We start from the raw sequence: 18055 nt of genomic DNA on the forward strand, positions 1-18055 counted from the left end.
AGACAGGGCTCTCCACATAGGACAGCAGCACCAGAAACTGCATGACAGAACCCGGGCCCGCTGAGTTCAGTGGCCCCCTCCCCCCCAACCCCCCAATCACCACCCCCTCCTCCGTCCTCCATGGAAACAAACAGAGAGGAGCCTGGTGAGGGGCGTGTCATCATTTTAATGATGTAGATCTTTGGTGTTTCCCTCATTAGCAGTCAGACTATCCCCTCTCCTCCCACCACAATGCTTCTATGATGAGTTACAAACAGAAAAGAAATCACATTTTCATACTAAAAACAAAATAATCAGAGCCTTGATTTCTCCACTAGAAACTACACGTACAGTTCAAGATTCCACATGCAACACCTTAAGTCACAGACCGAGACCTCACACTCTGACCTGGAGTCTCATCCCCTCCCCCAGCCTGGGGCTGGCTTTGGCCTGGGCTCATGTAATCCTGCTACCCACAGGTGCTGCTCTGAGGGCTGGGGGGCAGGCGGAGAGGAGCCTGGTGGACAAGCCCCGGGGGCTGGCCAGCCTACACCCCCCAGCTCCTGAGTGAGGACCTGCCCACCACCCCTTGACCCCATCCTGCATCGGGCAAGCAGGCTGCCCCCTTCACTCCATGGTTGTCCCCCATCAGTAAGTGCAGAAGTCCCTGTCTTCAGGAATCGGGGAGCCTGGCCTGAGCCCCGACTGTGGTCTCTGTGGGGTAAGATCAAGAGAGGCTGAAGCTCTGGAAGGCTCAGAGATGGAGGTGGCTCCTGGGGGGGGGGGGCGGGCAGGCTGCTCCTCCTGCTCTTGGGCTCCTAGTGGCTCTGCCCATGCAACAGGGGAACAGGGCAAAGCTGCCCCACTGGCCACTGTCCCGGATGGTTTGGCCCAGATCTGGAAGACAGTTCACCCTTCTGGGCTCTCTGCCCAGGGGTGAGTCTCTTTAGCCATGTTTCTGGGAGAAAAGGGGGTTCATGGCAGGGTACCCACTTTCTCCTCCCTTTACACGGAGCACAGCAATATGGCTCCCCTGGGCTCCAGATCCTCCAGAAGGTTCTAGTCCCGAGGCAAACCTCGCCCATTCAACTGCCTCAAGCCCACTGCCTCTGACCTTACTCGGGGCCCCCCTCTTGCTCCTGTTCCCTGATGCAGCCCGCAGCTCTTCCGCGTGGACAGTTCCCAGTCAGCTGTGAGGTCCAGTTTCTGCTCAGCGGTTCCAAGGGGAAGCACCAGTGCACACATGGGTCTCTACCTGTTCCGTGGCTCCCTGCTGGGGCCCGCGGCCTCCCCCCTGCTGCTGCTACCGCCTTCAGCAAGGTGGTTGTTATTGGTCAGGTCGCAGTGCAGGGTTGGTCCTTCGGTGCTGGGAATGGGGAGAGGGGCGGGGACCGGGGAGGAAGGCGGCAGGGGCGGCTGGGGCAGCTCCCGCCCTGGGGCACTAGGCTGGTCCCAGGAGGCTGTCCGGGGGCTCAGGCCCCGCTCTGCCAGCTGCCCGGGCTCCGCAAGCAGTCCCCGAGAGGCAGAGGGCCGGGGGGAGGACGCGCGGGTGGCGGCGGGCTCAGCGCCGGTCTGGGAGCCGCGGTGGATGCGGTGGCTGACGATGATGCTGTTGCCGAAGCCGCCCATGGAGGCCATGGTGGTGCTCTGCTCACGCTGCACCACGGCCGTCATGCCCCCTTCCGCCATCAGCCGCTGGATCCTGCTGAGCGCGTCTTCCCCGCTCGCACCGGACTCGGAGCCTTCGCCTGGAAGGTAGGGAGCACAGGACAGAGGGAGTTTGCAGCTGGCCAGGACCACACAGGCAAGGAGGCCTCTGTGAGGAGCAGCTGGGGGATTCTCCGCCAAAAGCAGAAAGGAGAGTCCAACTCCTTTGGAGAATCAGTCACAGACTTGAAAGCTAGACAAGACTCCCCAAATGATCCTAATTCCCATTTCTGTTCTACTGGTCGGAAAACTGAGGTGGAGGATGGCGTGAGGTGGCCAATGCTACTCAGCCCGTTAAGAGGCAGAGCCGGACCAGAAAACGGGCATTTGGCTTCAGCCCTTCCGGCACAAGTGGCAGGCTAGTCACTACGTGAATGAAGGTGGCCGGGTGGCCACAGATGGCTTGCTTTGTTTGCCTTCTCCCTGTCCGGGTAACTGGGGGACCCAGCCTGGAGAGAGGGCGTGCTGCCTGGTCTGTGGAAAGAGAGGGCGCCCTGCAGAGTGCGGCCTGAAGGCAAACAGTCTGCTCAGCCTCATTTCAAAGCTGTGCTGTCTTCCCTCGGTGTTGTTCTGTTTACTTCCTAAAAGCTCACAAGGAAGACTGGATTTTTAACTGTTCCCTAGAAGGCATTCTGTCTCCTCTCTTCCCCAAACCACCAGATTTCCCAAGCTGTTTCCCATTTACTGTTCTCCTTGGCTTGGGCAGGATGCCGGATACCCTCATCCTTCCCTGGAGACAGCCAACTGCCCAGGCCTGAGGCTTCAGTGCACATCTCCAGGGAGGGAGAGAAGGTTCTGTTCCTTCCCCAAAGGCCTGGGCATCCCCACCCCTCTTGTGTGGGAGTAGGGGAGGCTCTTGCTCAAATCTGTACTAGCAGTGTGACCTTGGACAAGTCCCTTAATGTCCACCTTGCACAGTGCCGGGCTGAGAAAATGAGACAACAGGCGCGGTGGGCGCTCCGCGGCGGCTGTGCTGATGAACCTGGGGTCTGGGAGGAGTGGGGCTCTGTCCTGAGCTCCTTCCGCCTGTGCTAGCCCCACAGCCAACCCAAACCTGTGGGCTGCCAGGACTGGCACTACCTATCAACTTATCTGCTTCGGCTACTTGCTGGCCAGTTTGAGATTTTGCAGATTTGGGGGCACTGATGGTGAGGGTTTTTCTTTTTTTGGGTACTTATTGTCAACAGCTATTTTTGTAAGACTTTTTTTGCTCCCTCCCTGTCCAGTCCCTTTTCTCTGCCTGCCTTGTGAGAGCTGGATTTCCAGCCAGCCAGTTTCACAGCTTCATGGTGTCTGAGGCCCCATTAGATCTCTCCCTCCTGGTTAGTGCTTGGCAGCCGCATGCCATGGGCCTTCGCCAGGTGCATCTCTCCAGCACCAGGCAGTGCAGACTGTGCCTGAGCTTTCCCTTCCGTGCCTGCAGTTTGCTTTTCTCCCCATCAACGCTACCCATCCACCCCCGACCCCTAAGGTGGCCGCTCTTTCCTGCTTCCCCCTCAAACAGCTCAGCACCAACTCCCAGGGCAGAAGGGAAGACACTTCTCTCAGGGGACAAAGCCTTCCAACGGTAGGGCAGAGGGTAAGAGGAAAGGTCAACCTAGGGCCGCGGTGCTGGCACAGCTCCTACCCTGTAAGCCAAAAGGGCTGCTGGCGAGGCCCCCTGGGGGCCTCTCTGTGCTTGCTGTCACCCCCACTGCTTTCCAAGAACTCTGTGCACTGAGGGCCTCCCCAGCTGGGTCTGGGATGTGCAGGGGGCTGGCCCGAGGCCTGCTGGCATTGGAACTCATTGTGCTGGGCTCTGTGCCTAGTGAACTATCAGCTCTTTTCACGAAGCTCACTTCCGGGGGCAGGACAGGGCTGCCTGGGTGCCCCAAGGGCAGTGCTGCAGCCAGCTCCTCGGAGAGGCCCTCCTGTGCTTTCCTGCTGTTCCCATGGCTCTGGCCTGGGCCACCTCTCACCACGACTGTGGCTGTTATGTCCTGACTGGTCTTCTTGCTTCCTACCTCTTCCCTTTCCACCCAGCCTCCACGCTGCTGCTATTACCATTCTAATTAAGCTCAGGCTCACTGAGTTCTAGTTAAGTCCCTAATCTGTTTAAAAGCTCCAAGGGCTCTCAAAGTTGTCAAGACACCATAGCAGGGCATTTAAGGGCCCTCTGGTCACATCCTAGCCACTTCCCAGAACATCCTCCCTTCCTGCACCAATGCTCTTACCAAAGCTGCTGTGTGGGGCACTGTGTGCCTGCCTGCCCCTGCTCACTCACACTGGGGACACCCTGGGAATGTCAAGGTCAATGTAAATACCACCCCTCCCACCTGGCCTTCTGTGAACCCCAGCAGGAAGTGGCTGCTCCCTCCCTGAGCCCTCCCAGTGCCCCATCCTTCCACAGGTGTTATTTGTGGCTGTCGTATCTCCCTCCTGGGCTGTAAGTCCCCGAAGATCTCAGATTGAGTTTTATTTATCTTTGGGTCCGGTGTCTAATGCATGGTCTTGCACTTGGCATCCATCTGTCTCGTGAATGTGTGGCTGAATGAAAGGGCTCCCAGGCTGATCACAGGTGCTCCAGACTTAAGGTACTCTGTGAAATCTGGCCACACGTCACCCCTCTGCTGTATGAGAAGTACTTAAGTGCTTGTTTCCTTTCTAAACTTGCTTTAGAAGGAAAAGGCAATGGTTTCATCTCGGAATCTGCTTCTCTCTGCAGTGCCTTTGGATTCATGGTGCCTAACACAGTATCAATCATAAAGTCAGGGCTCAAACAGACTAGATGGAGAAGTTCAGCTGTGCCCGTGGATGGCTTCCTCTCGGCTGGTGCACACAGCTGTGAGCTGTGCTTCTCCCTCCAGGACTCCAAGCCAGGCTAACTCTTCAGCTGGCACATTCTTCAAGAAGAAAACATACTGGAGCCTGAGGGAAAAGGCAACCATGGCCGGGGATCCAAGCTATTAGATCTAGGAGCAGTGGTGGCCATAGAGGTTAATTCTGCTGTCTCCACCCCCAGCAAAAGCATTTCTTTTTGTCTTTGAAAAATGGGAAATTGGGTTACTGTTGACAGGACATCTTTTCCTTGGCAAGTTCTAAGGTACATTCTAGATGCAGAGGCCACGATGGGATCAGCAAGTTCCCATAATGCCCTGAAACTACATTTAATTCTGGGGCTTTCATTGCCCAGAAGAGGGAAGTGAGGCCGAGTAGGAGGAAGAGCTGCCCTTCCCGCCTTCAGGGAACACGCTGGCCTTCTAGCCCCTCGCTTCCCACCTTTGCTTTTCCCTGGCCCCGGGCCCAGGCTGTTGTGGTGGGGCTCTCATCTCCACCAGCCAAGAAGAGGCCTAGGCAACCTTTCTCCAGCGGTCAGAGGAGAGGAGTGCAGTGCAGCCAAGTTCAGGAGCAGGCCTTTGCCTCACTCAATCCATTCATTCCACAAAGTTCCTGAATGCCTACTGTATGCCCGGCAGGCATGGTATCGTGTGGGGAGCAAAGAGTGAGCCCAGGGAATGCTCCCCTCCATTTCTGAGTGATGGGAAACTTTGAAGGTGGACAAGCTCCGTGGAGGGCTCTTCCTGGAAGTCCTAGAAGGAGCTGAGGAGACTAATCCAATTTTTATTGAGTCAGAAAATTAAGAGTGGCCTGGAAACCCTCTGTGCTGACTGACGGGGAAAGGGCTAAGGGAGGGGCGGCCCCAGAACGGGAATCAGTCACGCAGAGCCGTTTCCCCCACTGAACCCACCCGGGCCGCTGACGTGTCGGGGTGCGCAGGGGATACCCACCTGGGCCCCACCTTCTAGCTAAGCCCAGGAGAAGGGTCAGCGAACTTCACTAACTTCACATGTATTTCCACTACATGTTCCTGCAGCTGTGGCCACCGGTTTGCCAACACAGAGAGAGAGGAGCAGGGCTGAGAGTTCGGATTCCAGTATGCGGAGCCTCGAGGCCCACCTGCCGGATGGGGAAGGTGGGCCAGAGGGGACGTGTGCGCCTGAGGAGACACTTACTTCCTGGTCCCCTGCCTTGCTACCAGCATGGCAGGAGTAGCCAGTAGTTCGATGGGGTAAGCACCTCAGAACAAGGCTCCTGGTGCCAGGAGAGATGAAGCTGGCCAGTGACATCTCTGTCCCCACAACCCATCCTTTCCCCCTCACTTCTGCCTATGTGAGGGGCTTTCTGAAAGGGACTGGGGTGCTGGGAAGGGTGGCGTCCAGAGCTCCAGGCAAAGGTCACAGGCCCCAGACCGCCGCGGCGAGCTGCAGGAGCCCCTCTGCTGCCCTCGGGCACCACATGGCTACACCTGCCGAAGAGAGCCTCTGCCAGCTGCCGTCCTCTGTGGCGAGGGGACGGGAAGGGAACTGCCCTGGGAAACTTGCCAGAACCAAGGAAGAGGCCTGGGCCTCAGACAGGGATGCGGCCTGGGCCACAAACCAAAAAAAGGACTCAACTTTTAAAAATCTCCATTCACAGTGGGGAGAGGGACAGTGCCCTGTGGAGGGCTACTGTACAGAAAGCTGCTCCCTGGGGAGACACAGGCAGATCTGTCACTCTGCCTCCTTCGAACCACGGACGGCTCTTCCTTCTGCGGCCCTTTTGTGGTAAATGGCTCACACAGACCTGAAGCATGTTGTGTCCGGCTGTGTCCGGCTGCCTTGTTTGAAGGTCCGACAGGCAAGGGGGCGGGGGCGGGGGTAAGGGGAGTGACTGGGGGAGAACAGCCTGCTCAGCACAGCTGCCGACGGACTCCAAAGCAGCTCCAAGCTGTACCGCTGGGAAGTGCTAATCGGCTCTCAGAAGCGTGAGGCCAGCACAGAGCCAGGGCCAAGGCCAGCCGAGCTACACCTGAGGTAGGTGAAGGAAGGGGCTGCTGGCGCGCTGACCACAGCCAGAATGGCAAGCAGCCGTGGGTGTGATCACAGCTGGCCCCAGAAGCCCAGGGCCCGGCATGCCTGTCCCGGGTACAAGAGCCCGCGGCACTGAGTCTGTCTCGCAGGCTTTTCCATCGAGGCCACCTCCTGTGTGCTCTCTCTGGAACATCAGCCTGGGTCCTCCGAGTCCTACAGAAGAGGGCGTCAGGGTACTCGGTGGGAGCCGAGCAGAGCTGCAGGAGCAGCTCGGCCTGCTGCAAACAGTGACCCAGATCAGGGAAACGCTGTTCCCACCGAGGAGTCTCCTCACACCCCCAGGGGAATGCGCCCCAGGCAGGTGAAAGGGCACTCCTCCGGAGAGGGGAGGGCCCTTTCTTGGCATCCCCGGCTCTGCAGAGGGACCAGGAGGGCTGAGAGGACCCTCAGTCGTGTCTGTGCTCTAGAATTATGTGACGCTTACCTTCACCAGGGCCCGAAGCCGCTGTCCCTGGCTCCTGTAGCTCCCTCTCCGTCTGTGTTTCAGCATTCTGCAGCTGAAGGGCCAGAGTCTGGGTGCCCTGAGAGGTCACGGAGGTGGTGGGGTTCCGGGGCTGCAGTCCAATGGCATTCATCAGACCCATATCTCTGTCTGTCCTCCACGTAGCTCTGCTGGTTCTAGGGAGAGAAAGGCAGACGGAAGTCAGGCAGCGCTTGGGACAGCACGCCTCGCCGAGTTCTACTTGCTCCCCACCAACCCTGCACAGCCCCCTGGAGCACAGCCTGCAGGCTCCGAGGACAAACTGTGCTCCTGTGGCTCCCTCCCAACGGCAGGTCACTCCTCCAGGTCAGGCCAAGCCTGGGATGATGCGAGGAGGCTGCAGAACCACCCCGTTTTGCAAACCAGCTAGTTCCATCACTTCCTCAAACAGGGAGCGTCTTTCAGGGGAGGTAGAGGTAGCTGATCTTAAGACTCTTATTTACAAGCAGGAAGCCACCAGCTGACGTCCGTGGGACAAAGGGTGAGCAGCGGGACCTTTCCTCTCTCAGCTTTCCCTTCCTTCTAACTATGTGCCGACAAGATTCCAGTTTAGAATCTTGGAACTTTCCCTGGATCTCCATGTTAGAGGAAAAGCCTTCTGGTCTCCTTCAGGGCCTTCCCACAGCAGACCATTGAAGGCAGGCAGCTCAAGCTGACCCATGAGTAAGGCCCAGGCAAAAAGCTAGCATCCCTCTTCCCTTGGGCATCTCCCAGGCACTGACCCCTTGGGAGAGCTGGAGCTGGAAGCAGAGGGAGCCCATGACTTCTGTGACAGGCACCAGCCACTCCCTTCTAGCTGCTTCTGGAGACTGTTCCTCGAGCTGTGCCTTGTTATTCCTCTAGGAAGCAGTGAATGCCTAAGGTGTATTACTGACCCAGCACTTTTTGTCAGAATGTTCCAGTCCTCATTAATAAACGAAGTGATAAGAGGATCAGTACCAGGCTTCTACTCTCTAACTGGCCCCTGTGGAAGGTCTGTCCCTGGGCTACAGCTCTGAGCAGCTTGTTCCCCGAGGCCCTGATCACCTGCAGCACTGTCCACAGATTCTCCGTGGGCCACAGGCACACTTCTTGGGGTCAGCATCCCTCCCTAGTGCTCTGTCTTCCCCCTCACAGTGTGCCCAGATACCATGGCCAGGATGGGAAAGGGCCACAGGATGTCCTAGTTTGTTCTCAGTCAAGACTCTAAGCGCAGAGGTTTTTGTTCTCTTCCTTAGCCACAGAATGCTTTTCTTAAATGAAACTGCAAAAGCTCAGTGCATAAAGCAGATCAAAGAGGAGCCGCTGTGGCTGAGGAGGCAGCGAGGGAGGCCGGAGCGGTCCGAGGCACTGCCTGAGAGCCCGTCAGAAACAGGAGGAAGGGACGGGCCTCCCTCCAGCGGCTGTGCCCTCCTCCTTCCCAAACTCACCCAGGCCTTTCACTGCTCCTGCTGCTGGAGTGGACCGTGAAGACAGTCTCGTTTAGCTGGTCCCAGTAGTACTCAACACCAGAGTTTAGGGCCCTGAAAATCAGGTGGGGAAGGTGGAGGAGAAAAGGTAGAGAGAGCATTAGCGAGAACGGCCAGAACTCCGTACACCTCTCGGGCTTCGTGAACTGTGGCCTGGAAGCCCTCTCTAGTCTCTCAAGGGGCTGAGCTGAGACCAGGACTAGAGATTCCCACCAGGACGCTCCGTACTGGAGTGATGCTGCTGACTCTCCAACAGCCCAAGTGCCTGTAGCGGTGGGACTCTTCCTGCCTCTGAATGCCTCCGCAGCTCCTCTGAGGGCCTAAGAGAGCGCTAAGGAAGAGCCACCCTATATGGAGGCAGTGGGCTGAGTGTTCTTCAGGCATGAAGAAAGGACCCAAGATGGCAAATGAGAGGCCAGGGAGGCCCTAGAGAGACCGGGCGCCATAGCCAACCCTGCCTAAAGTCCAGGCTTCGTCCTCCAAAGCGGACAAAGCACAGGCTCCTGCCACTGGGTCTTCCCTGCTGCCATGGGGCAGGAAGGAAGGAAACTGAGGCATCTTACCCTTCGGAGTTCTCCCGCTGCCAACCTTGCCCTGCTTCCTCCTTTCCCTGGAATGGGCCATCAAGCTGTTCCTTTTTTTTTTTTTTTTTAAGATTTTATTTGTTTATCTGACAGACAGAGAGCACAAGTAGGCAGAGAGGCAGGCAGAGAGAGAGGGAAGCAGGCTCCCTGTGGAGCAGAGGGCCCGATGCAGGGCTTGATCCCAGGACCCTGGGATCATGACCCGAGCCAAAGGCAGAGGCCTTAACGCACTGAGCCACCCAGGCACCCCAAGCCATTTCTTCTAAACTCACACGGGCCCTGCTAGCAGAAGGGAAGCACTGGCTTCTCGTGTCTCTACAATGGCCTGCCACCCCAGGCAGCAATCCATAGACTGCTTTGTTTTTAAGAATTCCTTCCTGGAAAAGGGGTTACCTAGCAGTCACTGTGGCTGAGCGTGGGGTGCTGGTGGTGAAGGTGGGGACAGGAGATGGGGAAGCGATGTCTGATCCCGTCCAAACTGGTGTCCCTGGGGCACCTGGTGGGCTCAGTCAGTAGAGCACACAACTCTTGATCTCAGACTCTGGTGAGTCTGAGGCCCATGCTCGGTGCAGACCTCACTTAAAAACAAAAACCAGGGGCACCTGGGTGGCTCAGTGGGTTAAAGCCACTGCCTTCGGCTAAGGTCATGATGCCAGGGTCCTGGGATGGAGCCCTGCATTGGGCGCTCTGCTCAGCGGGGAGCCTGCTTCCTCCTCTCTCTCTCTCTCTCAGCCTCTCTGCCTACTTGTGATCTCTGTCTGTCAAATAAATAAATTTTGAAAAACAAAACAAAACAAAAAACCCAAGAAACAAAACCCAAACCAAACCCTGGTGTCCCTCTGGAGACTGTAAGAGATACTCTAAACAGCCGGCTCTGCTCCTAAATGGGACAGGGCGTGCACACATGCTGGAGGAGCGGGGCCATGAACTGAACTGTATCCCCCCAAATCCACAGATGGGAGGCCTATCCCCCGGTGAGACTGCAGCTGAAGAGAGGGTCTTCAGGAGGTAATTAAGATTAAATGAAGCCAGAAGGGTGGGACTCTAATCTAGAAGGACTGTGGCTTTCTAAGAAGAGTAAGAAAGTGGGGCGCCTGGTTGGCTCAGTCAGCGGAACATGAAACTCTCCATCGTGGGGCTGTGAGGTTTGAGACCCGCGTTGGGTGTAGAGACTATTTAAAAATAAATCTCAGAAAAACAGAAGAAGAAAAAGAGAAAGAAGAAGAGTAAGAAAGAGATCTCTTTCTCCACCATGAGAGGACACAGTGAGAAGACAGCCCTCACCAGAACCCAGCCCTGCTAGCTCCTCCCCTCGGACTTCCATCCTCCAGAACTGTGAGGAAATAAATTTCTGTTGATTAAGACCTTCAGTCTGTGGTGTTCTGTAATGGCTGCCCGAGCCAAGACAAGCTCCAACAAAAGCCAACTTTCTCACCTAGAGCCCCCGGCCATCTTCCTTTAATGACAGAACTTCTTCAATGAAGAGCAGAAAAATTAAAGTCAGTGGGTCATGAGGAAAAGGCCCTCTGCGGGGGCAAGTGATGTCAGGATTAGCCAGGATGGGCACCTGACAGGGCTTGGATGGCGAGGGACCCCATGTCAGGACAGTGTGCTACTGCAGGTGAAAGGGAACAGGCCTGGGCCAGAGCCCTGCATCTGTCTCTCAAAGGTCATGAAGATTCTGGGGACTGGGCTTCACCTAAGGGGCACAAGAGTGTGTTTGAGGAAAAGAGCCACAGCCAAGCACAGGTGCTCTTCCTTCTCTGCTCCGGTCTAACCGCCCTCGGGTAGCCCCGGGGACCCACAGGGCTGCGTTTTTGGTGTGATCTTCTCCAGACCGTCTGTTTAAAAAGAAGCAGCTCCTTCCTCCTCAGAGCATTCAGCTCTCTTGTGTGTGTGTGTGTGGGGGGGGGGGGGGCTGCTGTCTGAGAACAGCAGGGGCACTGCAGAGCCCAGGAGACGGGAGAGGACCTTCCATGAGGGAAGAGGCACAGGGCCAGAGGTCAACAGCAGCGGCCCCCGAAACAAAGCCATCACTGCAGCTTTTGCTAAGCAAATCCTGGCTGCATGAGGCCCCACGTGAGGCCAGCTGCCAGGGAGCCTCTGATTTACAAACTTGTCAAGATTTATTGACAGGTGGCAATACCATCTGGGGCCCCGCCAAGTCCCTCCTCTGTAACTCCCGCGAGCCAGGGCTGGTGAGCGACAACAAACTGTCCACACTAGACCTACGCCGAGCCATGTGCTGCGTGGACAGGAACCTTCCTTCCGGTCTTAGAAGACAGGCCACCTGAAGGCCCCAGTCCCTGTGCTGGGAGTGGTAGCATCATGCTGATGGTCAAAGGGTCCCCTCAAACACGTTCCATTGGGCAGCATGCAAGGTCAGCTCAGAGCTGCGGGTTCAGGACATTCAGTGATGAGGTCAACGGCCAAGAAGGGGATGACAGAGACCGGCAGATGTGCTGCTCCAGCCGGCCCCTCTCCTTACTGCGTACCACGCTGCTCCCCGCCATCAACAGGTCTACTGGAGCCCTGACCTGTTCTACTTTCTGTGGTCAGAGCAGCTGGATGACAACAAGCTCATGTTTTTGGAAGTTTGGTTAAAATTCCAGGTACTGTACAAGGATCAGAGGTGAAGACACCCTCTCTGGCTACTGAGACTCTTAGCCTCCAATACCCAGTATCACTGATTTCCGCCTAAAAGCTGAAGAATGCTCCCAACCATCTCTTTTCTCCTTGAGTCTTAGTAAGGATCAATGAGTCACTGTTGCCTCTGGGTTCTTCCCGGAAGCCACGTAAACACACGAAGGGATGAGGAAGCGCGGGAAGGCCGAGCAGGGCCAGCCTTTTCAAAGGGACTTGCTTCCACTGCATCCCAGGCTTCCTTGAGCAGCATCCGCGGCTGTGCTGCCAGGCTGGGCTCAGTGACTCCCTCACAGCTGGGACCTTCTGAGTTCCCTCAACCTAGCTAGGAGCCGGCCTGGCTTCCTCAGTGGTGACCATGCTCCCATGCAGATTATGGCTCTGAACATCTCAACTTTTTTTTTTTTTTTTAAGATTTTATTTTTAAGTAATCTCTACACCTAAAGTGGGGCTCGAACTCACATACCCAAGATCAAGAGCTGCACGTTCCACCGACTCAGCCTGAACTCCTCCACTTGTAGGGAATATTCTCTTTGAGAACATCTTCTTTCATCTATCCCTTACATGGCTGTCTCTTTGAAAGAAGGACACGCATTTATCCCCACTCTCTCTGCAACGTGGGAAAGAGCTGGCACCTGGCTCCTATGGGACAGCCGGAAAGATGAAGTCTCTGTGGCTCCCCTTCTGATTCAGGGTGTGCCTTTCTCTTCCTTGGTCAGTGATGCTTGACTGCAATCACTGTTTACAGCGGTAGCGTCCTCTTAAGGGGCAGAGCTGGGGCCCTGTCAGGGGTCCCACACTCAGCCAGGGGGCCAGATGCCCCACAGTCCCGACCTAGTTTCTTCTGGCAGGAGTCCCTCAATTCTGTCTTCAGAGCTGACTCTGAGAAGCAGTGGTCTTCCCAGCAACACCTCCCCCCCATTTGTAGGGCTGATCTATGAAGCCGGAAGTGAGCAAGCACCCCCTCACATCAATCTGGTACTTCACACCCACTGTGGTTATCGGTGGGGGTGTTGGCTGGGCTGGCAGTCAGCCAGCACAGCAGCAGCTTGGGAGGAGCGGCCGGTGGGGGAGCAAAGCAAAGGAGAAAGGAGGGCCTTGCTGCTAGGAAGGGTGGGGGGCCCCGGCTATCAGCCACCCTAATGGCTTCGCACACGCGCTACGGGGCCAGCTGCTCGTCTCCTCGCCTATCGTCAGAATTTCGTTCCCTAGAATGATGGGAGTATTTCCTGAGGCCTTGTTCTACTGTCAGTGGGGTTTTAGTGCCACCAAGAGATGCCCAAGGGGCTTGTGACCTCTGTCTTTGTGCTTGGAGAGTGTGTGGAGGCTAGGACAATGGAGGAGAAATCAAGAGGGAGACAGAAAGCACAAAGCGGGGTGCAGCTGCCCGTGTCCGCAGACGAAGGCAGACAAGCACCTGTTCTTGGGGGGAGGGCTGTAACCCCGGCTGGCCAGCTGCTATGCCCTCGGGAACAGGTGTGCGAGAGCCCTGTCACCAGGGTAAGGGCGGGGAGCTTCAGGCAGCCGCCTACTGGAGAGACAACAACCCTGAGCTCCTCCTGCCCTATTCACTTGTTCTCCTTATTCTAGGCCAGAGACCACCAAAGACTGTTCAAAAGATGTGAACATTCTCCCTTCTCCTCTCTCATTTCCCTCCATGTCAATCATTTGACCTGCTTAAATGTCTCAACGTGATCTAGGGCTGCATGCTTTACCTGAGGTCTTAAGAGAGCTATGAAATTACGTGGATGTTCTTGTGGTGTATTTTTCTGTAGAAGAGCATACATGGTTTCTATCAGAATTTTAAAGTTATTCATGATAGAAAAAAGGTAAAAAAAAAAAAAACAAACCAGCTGTAGGGAAGAGCTCAGAATTAGAAAGTCAGGGAACCTAATTCTGTCACTGATCTGCTGGGTGGCCTTGGATAAGTCTTCCCGTCTTTACCTCAATACTGCTCAGTCTTCCCTGCCTGAAGCCAAACCCCACAGATACGAAGGGGACTGAGGAGCAGAGCAGCTCTGAACAAGTTAGGACAAAGTCATGTCTGCCTTAATTTACATGGTTCCCTCAAATAAATATGCAGCCCTAAGATTTAGGGCATTTGCCAGAATGACCCAACAATTCAGGAAAAACAGCAACCCCACACAGGCAGGGCAAGCTAGCCTTCTCTCGGGCCAACACGGCCAACACAACTAGGTCTGCAATGGGCCCCTGTTCGCGGTGTCAAATGCCGGTGCCCGCTTGCTCCTGGAAGAGGCCGGAGTTCCTGCGGCTACGTTCCCCAGGCAGCCCAGGGTGGCTCCAGCCTGCTGGTGCTGGATGTTGAAGACAACATATGGGCAGAAAAGAGAGAAGAGAGGCCAAAGCCAGCTTCATGTTTGGCTGAGGTGTCCGTGACTCACAGCAAGTGCGGAGGCCGGGGTTTCAGACATATAAGCCTTTGTGGCACCACGATGAACTGGAGGTAGAGAGTCTGCCTCTGTTGGAGCAGGTCATTTTTACAAGGGAGGGGGCTGGGAGTTTGGCTGGGACAAAGGTTTAGTGGCTGGAGCTACAGACGAGACAATAATGTTGAGGAAGGATGTCTTGGAGAAACAGGAAAAGGAAGGCCTGTAACTACAGTGTTGGTTAAGAATAAAATTATAGCCCAGAATTCTGTGCCAGTTTTGGAAAAGATGCCTATCAGAGTCCTCTTACGAACTCCTAAGAGGGTGAGATAAGATAATCGGTCTCATGTGCTTTGGGAAAAAAGAAAGAGCTCAGAGCAGACTGATCCCAGGACTATGATCAGGCCAGGGGGAGGGCAGAAATGGACAGAGCCAGTGCCGAGACTAATGGTGGCACAGTCGTCAAAGAGCCAGGCTCGGTTCTGGGAAGGCACGAGGAGCTAGTGAGAGGGGCCCTCTGGACACAGAGCCTGAGCAGAGTGTGGTAGGCAGAACCACAGTCTCAGACGGCAGCCTCTCTTGGGAGGGGCTCCAAAAATGCAGGATAGAGTGAAAGAGCTGCCCTTAGAACAGGGTTTCCTTTCTCCTGAGCCACTGACCTAGCTCAGCGGACAAGGCTCAGTCCCCTACCAGGCATGAGAACTGACCCAAATACACACCCTAGGAAAAAATCACCAGAGGCCCTATCAAAAGGCAACACAGACACTTCCAATAGCCACAGACCCTACCAGACCAGTCACGCCATGCTCTGTGATCTGCAGAACACCCCTGGAGAAGACTCCGCACCAAGTGGAGGACAGCATTAGGACGGCCTGGAGGCAGAAGTGGCATTTAGTCGGCTGGAACCCTGCGGCGGCCCAGGCAGCAATCAGCCTGATCTGCACTGACGCACAGAGCTTCACGCGCCCCACCTGGCTGGGTCTGGGAATTGATGACAGACCTGGCTGACTCCCAGGGTCTCGAGTGAAAGAACAGACCTCTGTCCTCCACAAGGGGAAGGGGTGTCATCAGGACCTATGACAGAAGTGTTCCCTCCTACCCCTTACTTCAGGATCGGATAATAGGTGTTCTGATTTAAATGGAGCTTTTCAATTTGCCTTCACTGGTATGAAGCGCAAGCAGAAAGGAAAACAGGCAGGACCCAGAGCCAGGCTGCTAGAGATCAGTGGCCTGACAAATTAGGGCTTTAACAATACTCTATTTCCAATTTTATTTCTTAAGTTACGTCTGTGGCATTTACACAAACCCAAGACCACCTGTTGAATTTTTCTAAAAGCGTTTAGAAAAGAACCTTTGATATCTATGCTTTGCCTGCAGGGAAACTTCACTATCACTAGGGAACCGGAGAACAAGAGAAAACAAAGGAAAAAAAACACTGCTTTAGATTTATGAAGACATAATAACTAAACCAGTTTTTTGAAGATTTCTGGGACGGAGAGCTAACCCTAGCAGCCCTAAGTAAAAAGGACTCTTTACAGAGTGACGCAGAGAATGAGGCAGGCTCTAGCAGAGCTTCGATTTCCCACCTACGAGACCCCATCTCACGGCCAGACCCACGGATGATGCCAATTACTCCCATCCTCAGCCTGGATGACCCCCTCCCACCCTCACTGCCGCCCACCCTGGGCCACTCACTCTGGTCGGCAGATCACCAGGTCTCCTTTGTTGGTACCATAGGCCAGGCCAAGCCCTGGCTCGGGCAGCCAGCGGGCAGAGTTGATGCTGACATGTCTCCGCTGGTCGGCAGGCATGGGGTAAAGGACGTTGAAAACTCTCTGGGTAGGGGAGAAAGGGAAGAAAAGAGAATTCGAGGAGAAACAATTTGTTACCAAGAATAACAAAGTCCCTTCTATGGCCAGAAGCAAGTTAACCACAGATAAGAAAGAAGGTCTCTCACACATACTGGCGAACTTGGGGTAGCAGGGGGAGGCTGGGGTCCTCTTACTTTAGGAGGAAGGCTAGAACACACCCGAGCAAGACTAGGGGCACACTTGGGCGTTTCTGCAGGAAGCTTGCTCATCATGCTCTCTTTAGTCTTTTAGCTCTTTTCGTTTCATGGCTTTAAGTCAACCCCCTGGAAAGCCAGTCAGAACTCCGCTCACCAGGAAGACCTGCCCCTAACTTTCCCCTGACCAGACAAACCAGTGAGAGCCAAGCTCAACTGGGAGTCCCGTTACCATGGCAATCACAGCTCTCACAGCAATGGGGAATTGAAGGTGATAGGGGGGCGGGAGGGGGTGATAACACCAGAGAACATTCTTAATTCATCTAATTAAAAGCAATGTTAAAACTGCTATTGTTAAGGAAACCTAAAAGGTGCACTAAGATGTAGGAAGCAGGGGAGAGGGGGATCTTGAACACACAGGTACGTGATTTCGTTTTAGCTTATATAAATCACCATTAAATAGCTTGTTTCCATTTCTCCAAGGGAGAGAGTCCCCTTCAATGGTCAGCTTATTTCCAAAGCTACTATTTTCTGAGGAGGCAGCTTAGCTGCAAAAGGGGTTAGGACCGGAGGTGAAAGACAGCCTCCGATCTCTCCAGCCACCGAGCTGCACAGCATTCCAGCATTCCACAGCAACTTCAGTCAGAGACAGGGGCAGGGCCGTGGGAGAATGAAGGATGCAGACTTTCTTTCGAATTAGAAAGCCCTGGTTTGGAGTCCTGACACCTCTTTTCTAAAACAGTGACTTCTCCAGATCTCAGTTTAAAAAGACAGTACTGGGGGCACCTCCATGGCTCAGTTAAGCATTTGACCTTTTTTTTTTTTTTAAAGATTTTATTTATTTATTTGACACAGAGAGAGAGAGAGCACAAGTAGGCAGAGAGGCAGGCAGAGGGAGAGGGGTGAAGCGGACTCCCTCCTGAGCAGAGAGCTTGATTCGGGGCTGGATCCTAGAACCCTGAGACCATGACCTGAGCCGAAGGTAGAGGCTTAATTAACCCACAGAAACACCCAGGCGCCCTAAGCTTTTGACTCTTGATCTCAGCTCAAGGTTATGAGTTCAAGCCCCACATTGGGCTCCATGCTAGACATGGAGCCTACTTTAAAAAAAAGGGGGGGGGGCGAGAGAGAGAGAATGCACCACCAACCAAGTAACTGGAGAGATGAAAAGACATGATGTGTAGAAATGTCTGGCACAGCACAAGCTCACAGATGGTAACTGTTGCTAACATTACCAGGAACCTGCATCTTGGGGCTTCAAAAAAGGTTGTTAGGGTCTATGAAAAGGATGAAGCCAAGAATCTATAAACTGGAGTTTTATTTATTTATTTAAAAAAAGATTTTATTTGTTTATTTATTTGAGAGCACACAAAAGTGAGAGAGATCACAGATGGGAGACTGAGAAGCAGACTCCCTACTGAGCAGGGAGCCTGACTTGGGACTTGATCCCAGGACCCTGGGATCGTGACCTGAGCTGAAGGCAGATGCTTAACCAACTGAGCTGCCCAGGCGCCCCTAAACTGGAGTATTAGTCAACGTTTCTCCTTTTGGCCTCTTCAGATTTTATTTATTTTTGAAAGATTTTATTTATTTGACAGAGAGAGAGAGAGACAGTGAGAGAGGGAACACAAACAAGGGGAATGGGAGAGGGAGAAGCAGACTTCCCGCCGAGCAGGGAGCCCAGTGCAGGGCTCGATCCCAGGACCCTGGGATCATGACCTGAGCTGAAGGCAGATGCTTAACAACTGAGCCACTCAGGTGCCCCGCCTCTTCAGGTTTTAATCTATAAAATAGGGATGAACTACATCTGCCTTTCCCTGCCCCCTGATGGAGGGGTGGGGGGTGGGTGAAAGGAAGACCAAATGCGATGGTGGTTTAGAGAGTAATGTTCAAAAATGAATTTAGGGTGATATAGTACTTATTACTTTTCAG

General features: G+C 54.5%; 1 protein-coding gene across 11 annotated transcripts in view; it reads right to left on the reverse strand.

Moving 5' to 3' along the window:
- Positions 1 to 146: 146 nt before the first annotated feature.
- AMBRA1 (autophagy and beclin 1 regulator 1) overlaps positions 147 to 18055 on the reverse strand; it is a 178149-nt gene continuing 160240 nt past the window's right edge. For 9 of the 11 annotated variants that reach the window (XM_032356354.1, XM_032356353.1, XM_032356352.1 and 6 more), the window contains 4 exons: positions 15814 to 15953; positions 8466 to 8558; positions 7000 to 7193; positions 147 to 1727 (listed from right to left, as the gene is read on the reverse strand). In XM_032356354.1, coding sequence (XP_032212245.1) covers positions 1231 to 1727; positions 7000 to 7193; positions 8466 to 8558; positions 15814 to 15953 — 924 coding nt within the window. In that variant the 3' untranslated portion in view covers positions 147 to 1230. Of the gene's footprint in view, positions 1728 to 6999; positions 7194 to 8465; positions 8559 to 9850; positions 14991 to 15813; positions 15954 to 18055 lie in introns of those variants that run through there. The other 2 variants (XM_032356347.1, XM_032356355.1) reach the window with 2 other exon arrangements.

Source organism: Mustela erminea, chromosome 9 (assembly GCF_009829155.1).
Source record: "Mustela erminea isolate mMusErm1 chromosome 9, mMusErm1.Pri, whole genome shotgun sequence".
NCBI classification, from domain to species: Eukaryota; Metazoa; Chordata; class Mammalia; order Carnivora; family Mustelidae; genus Mustela; species Mustela erminea.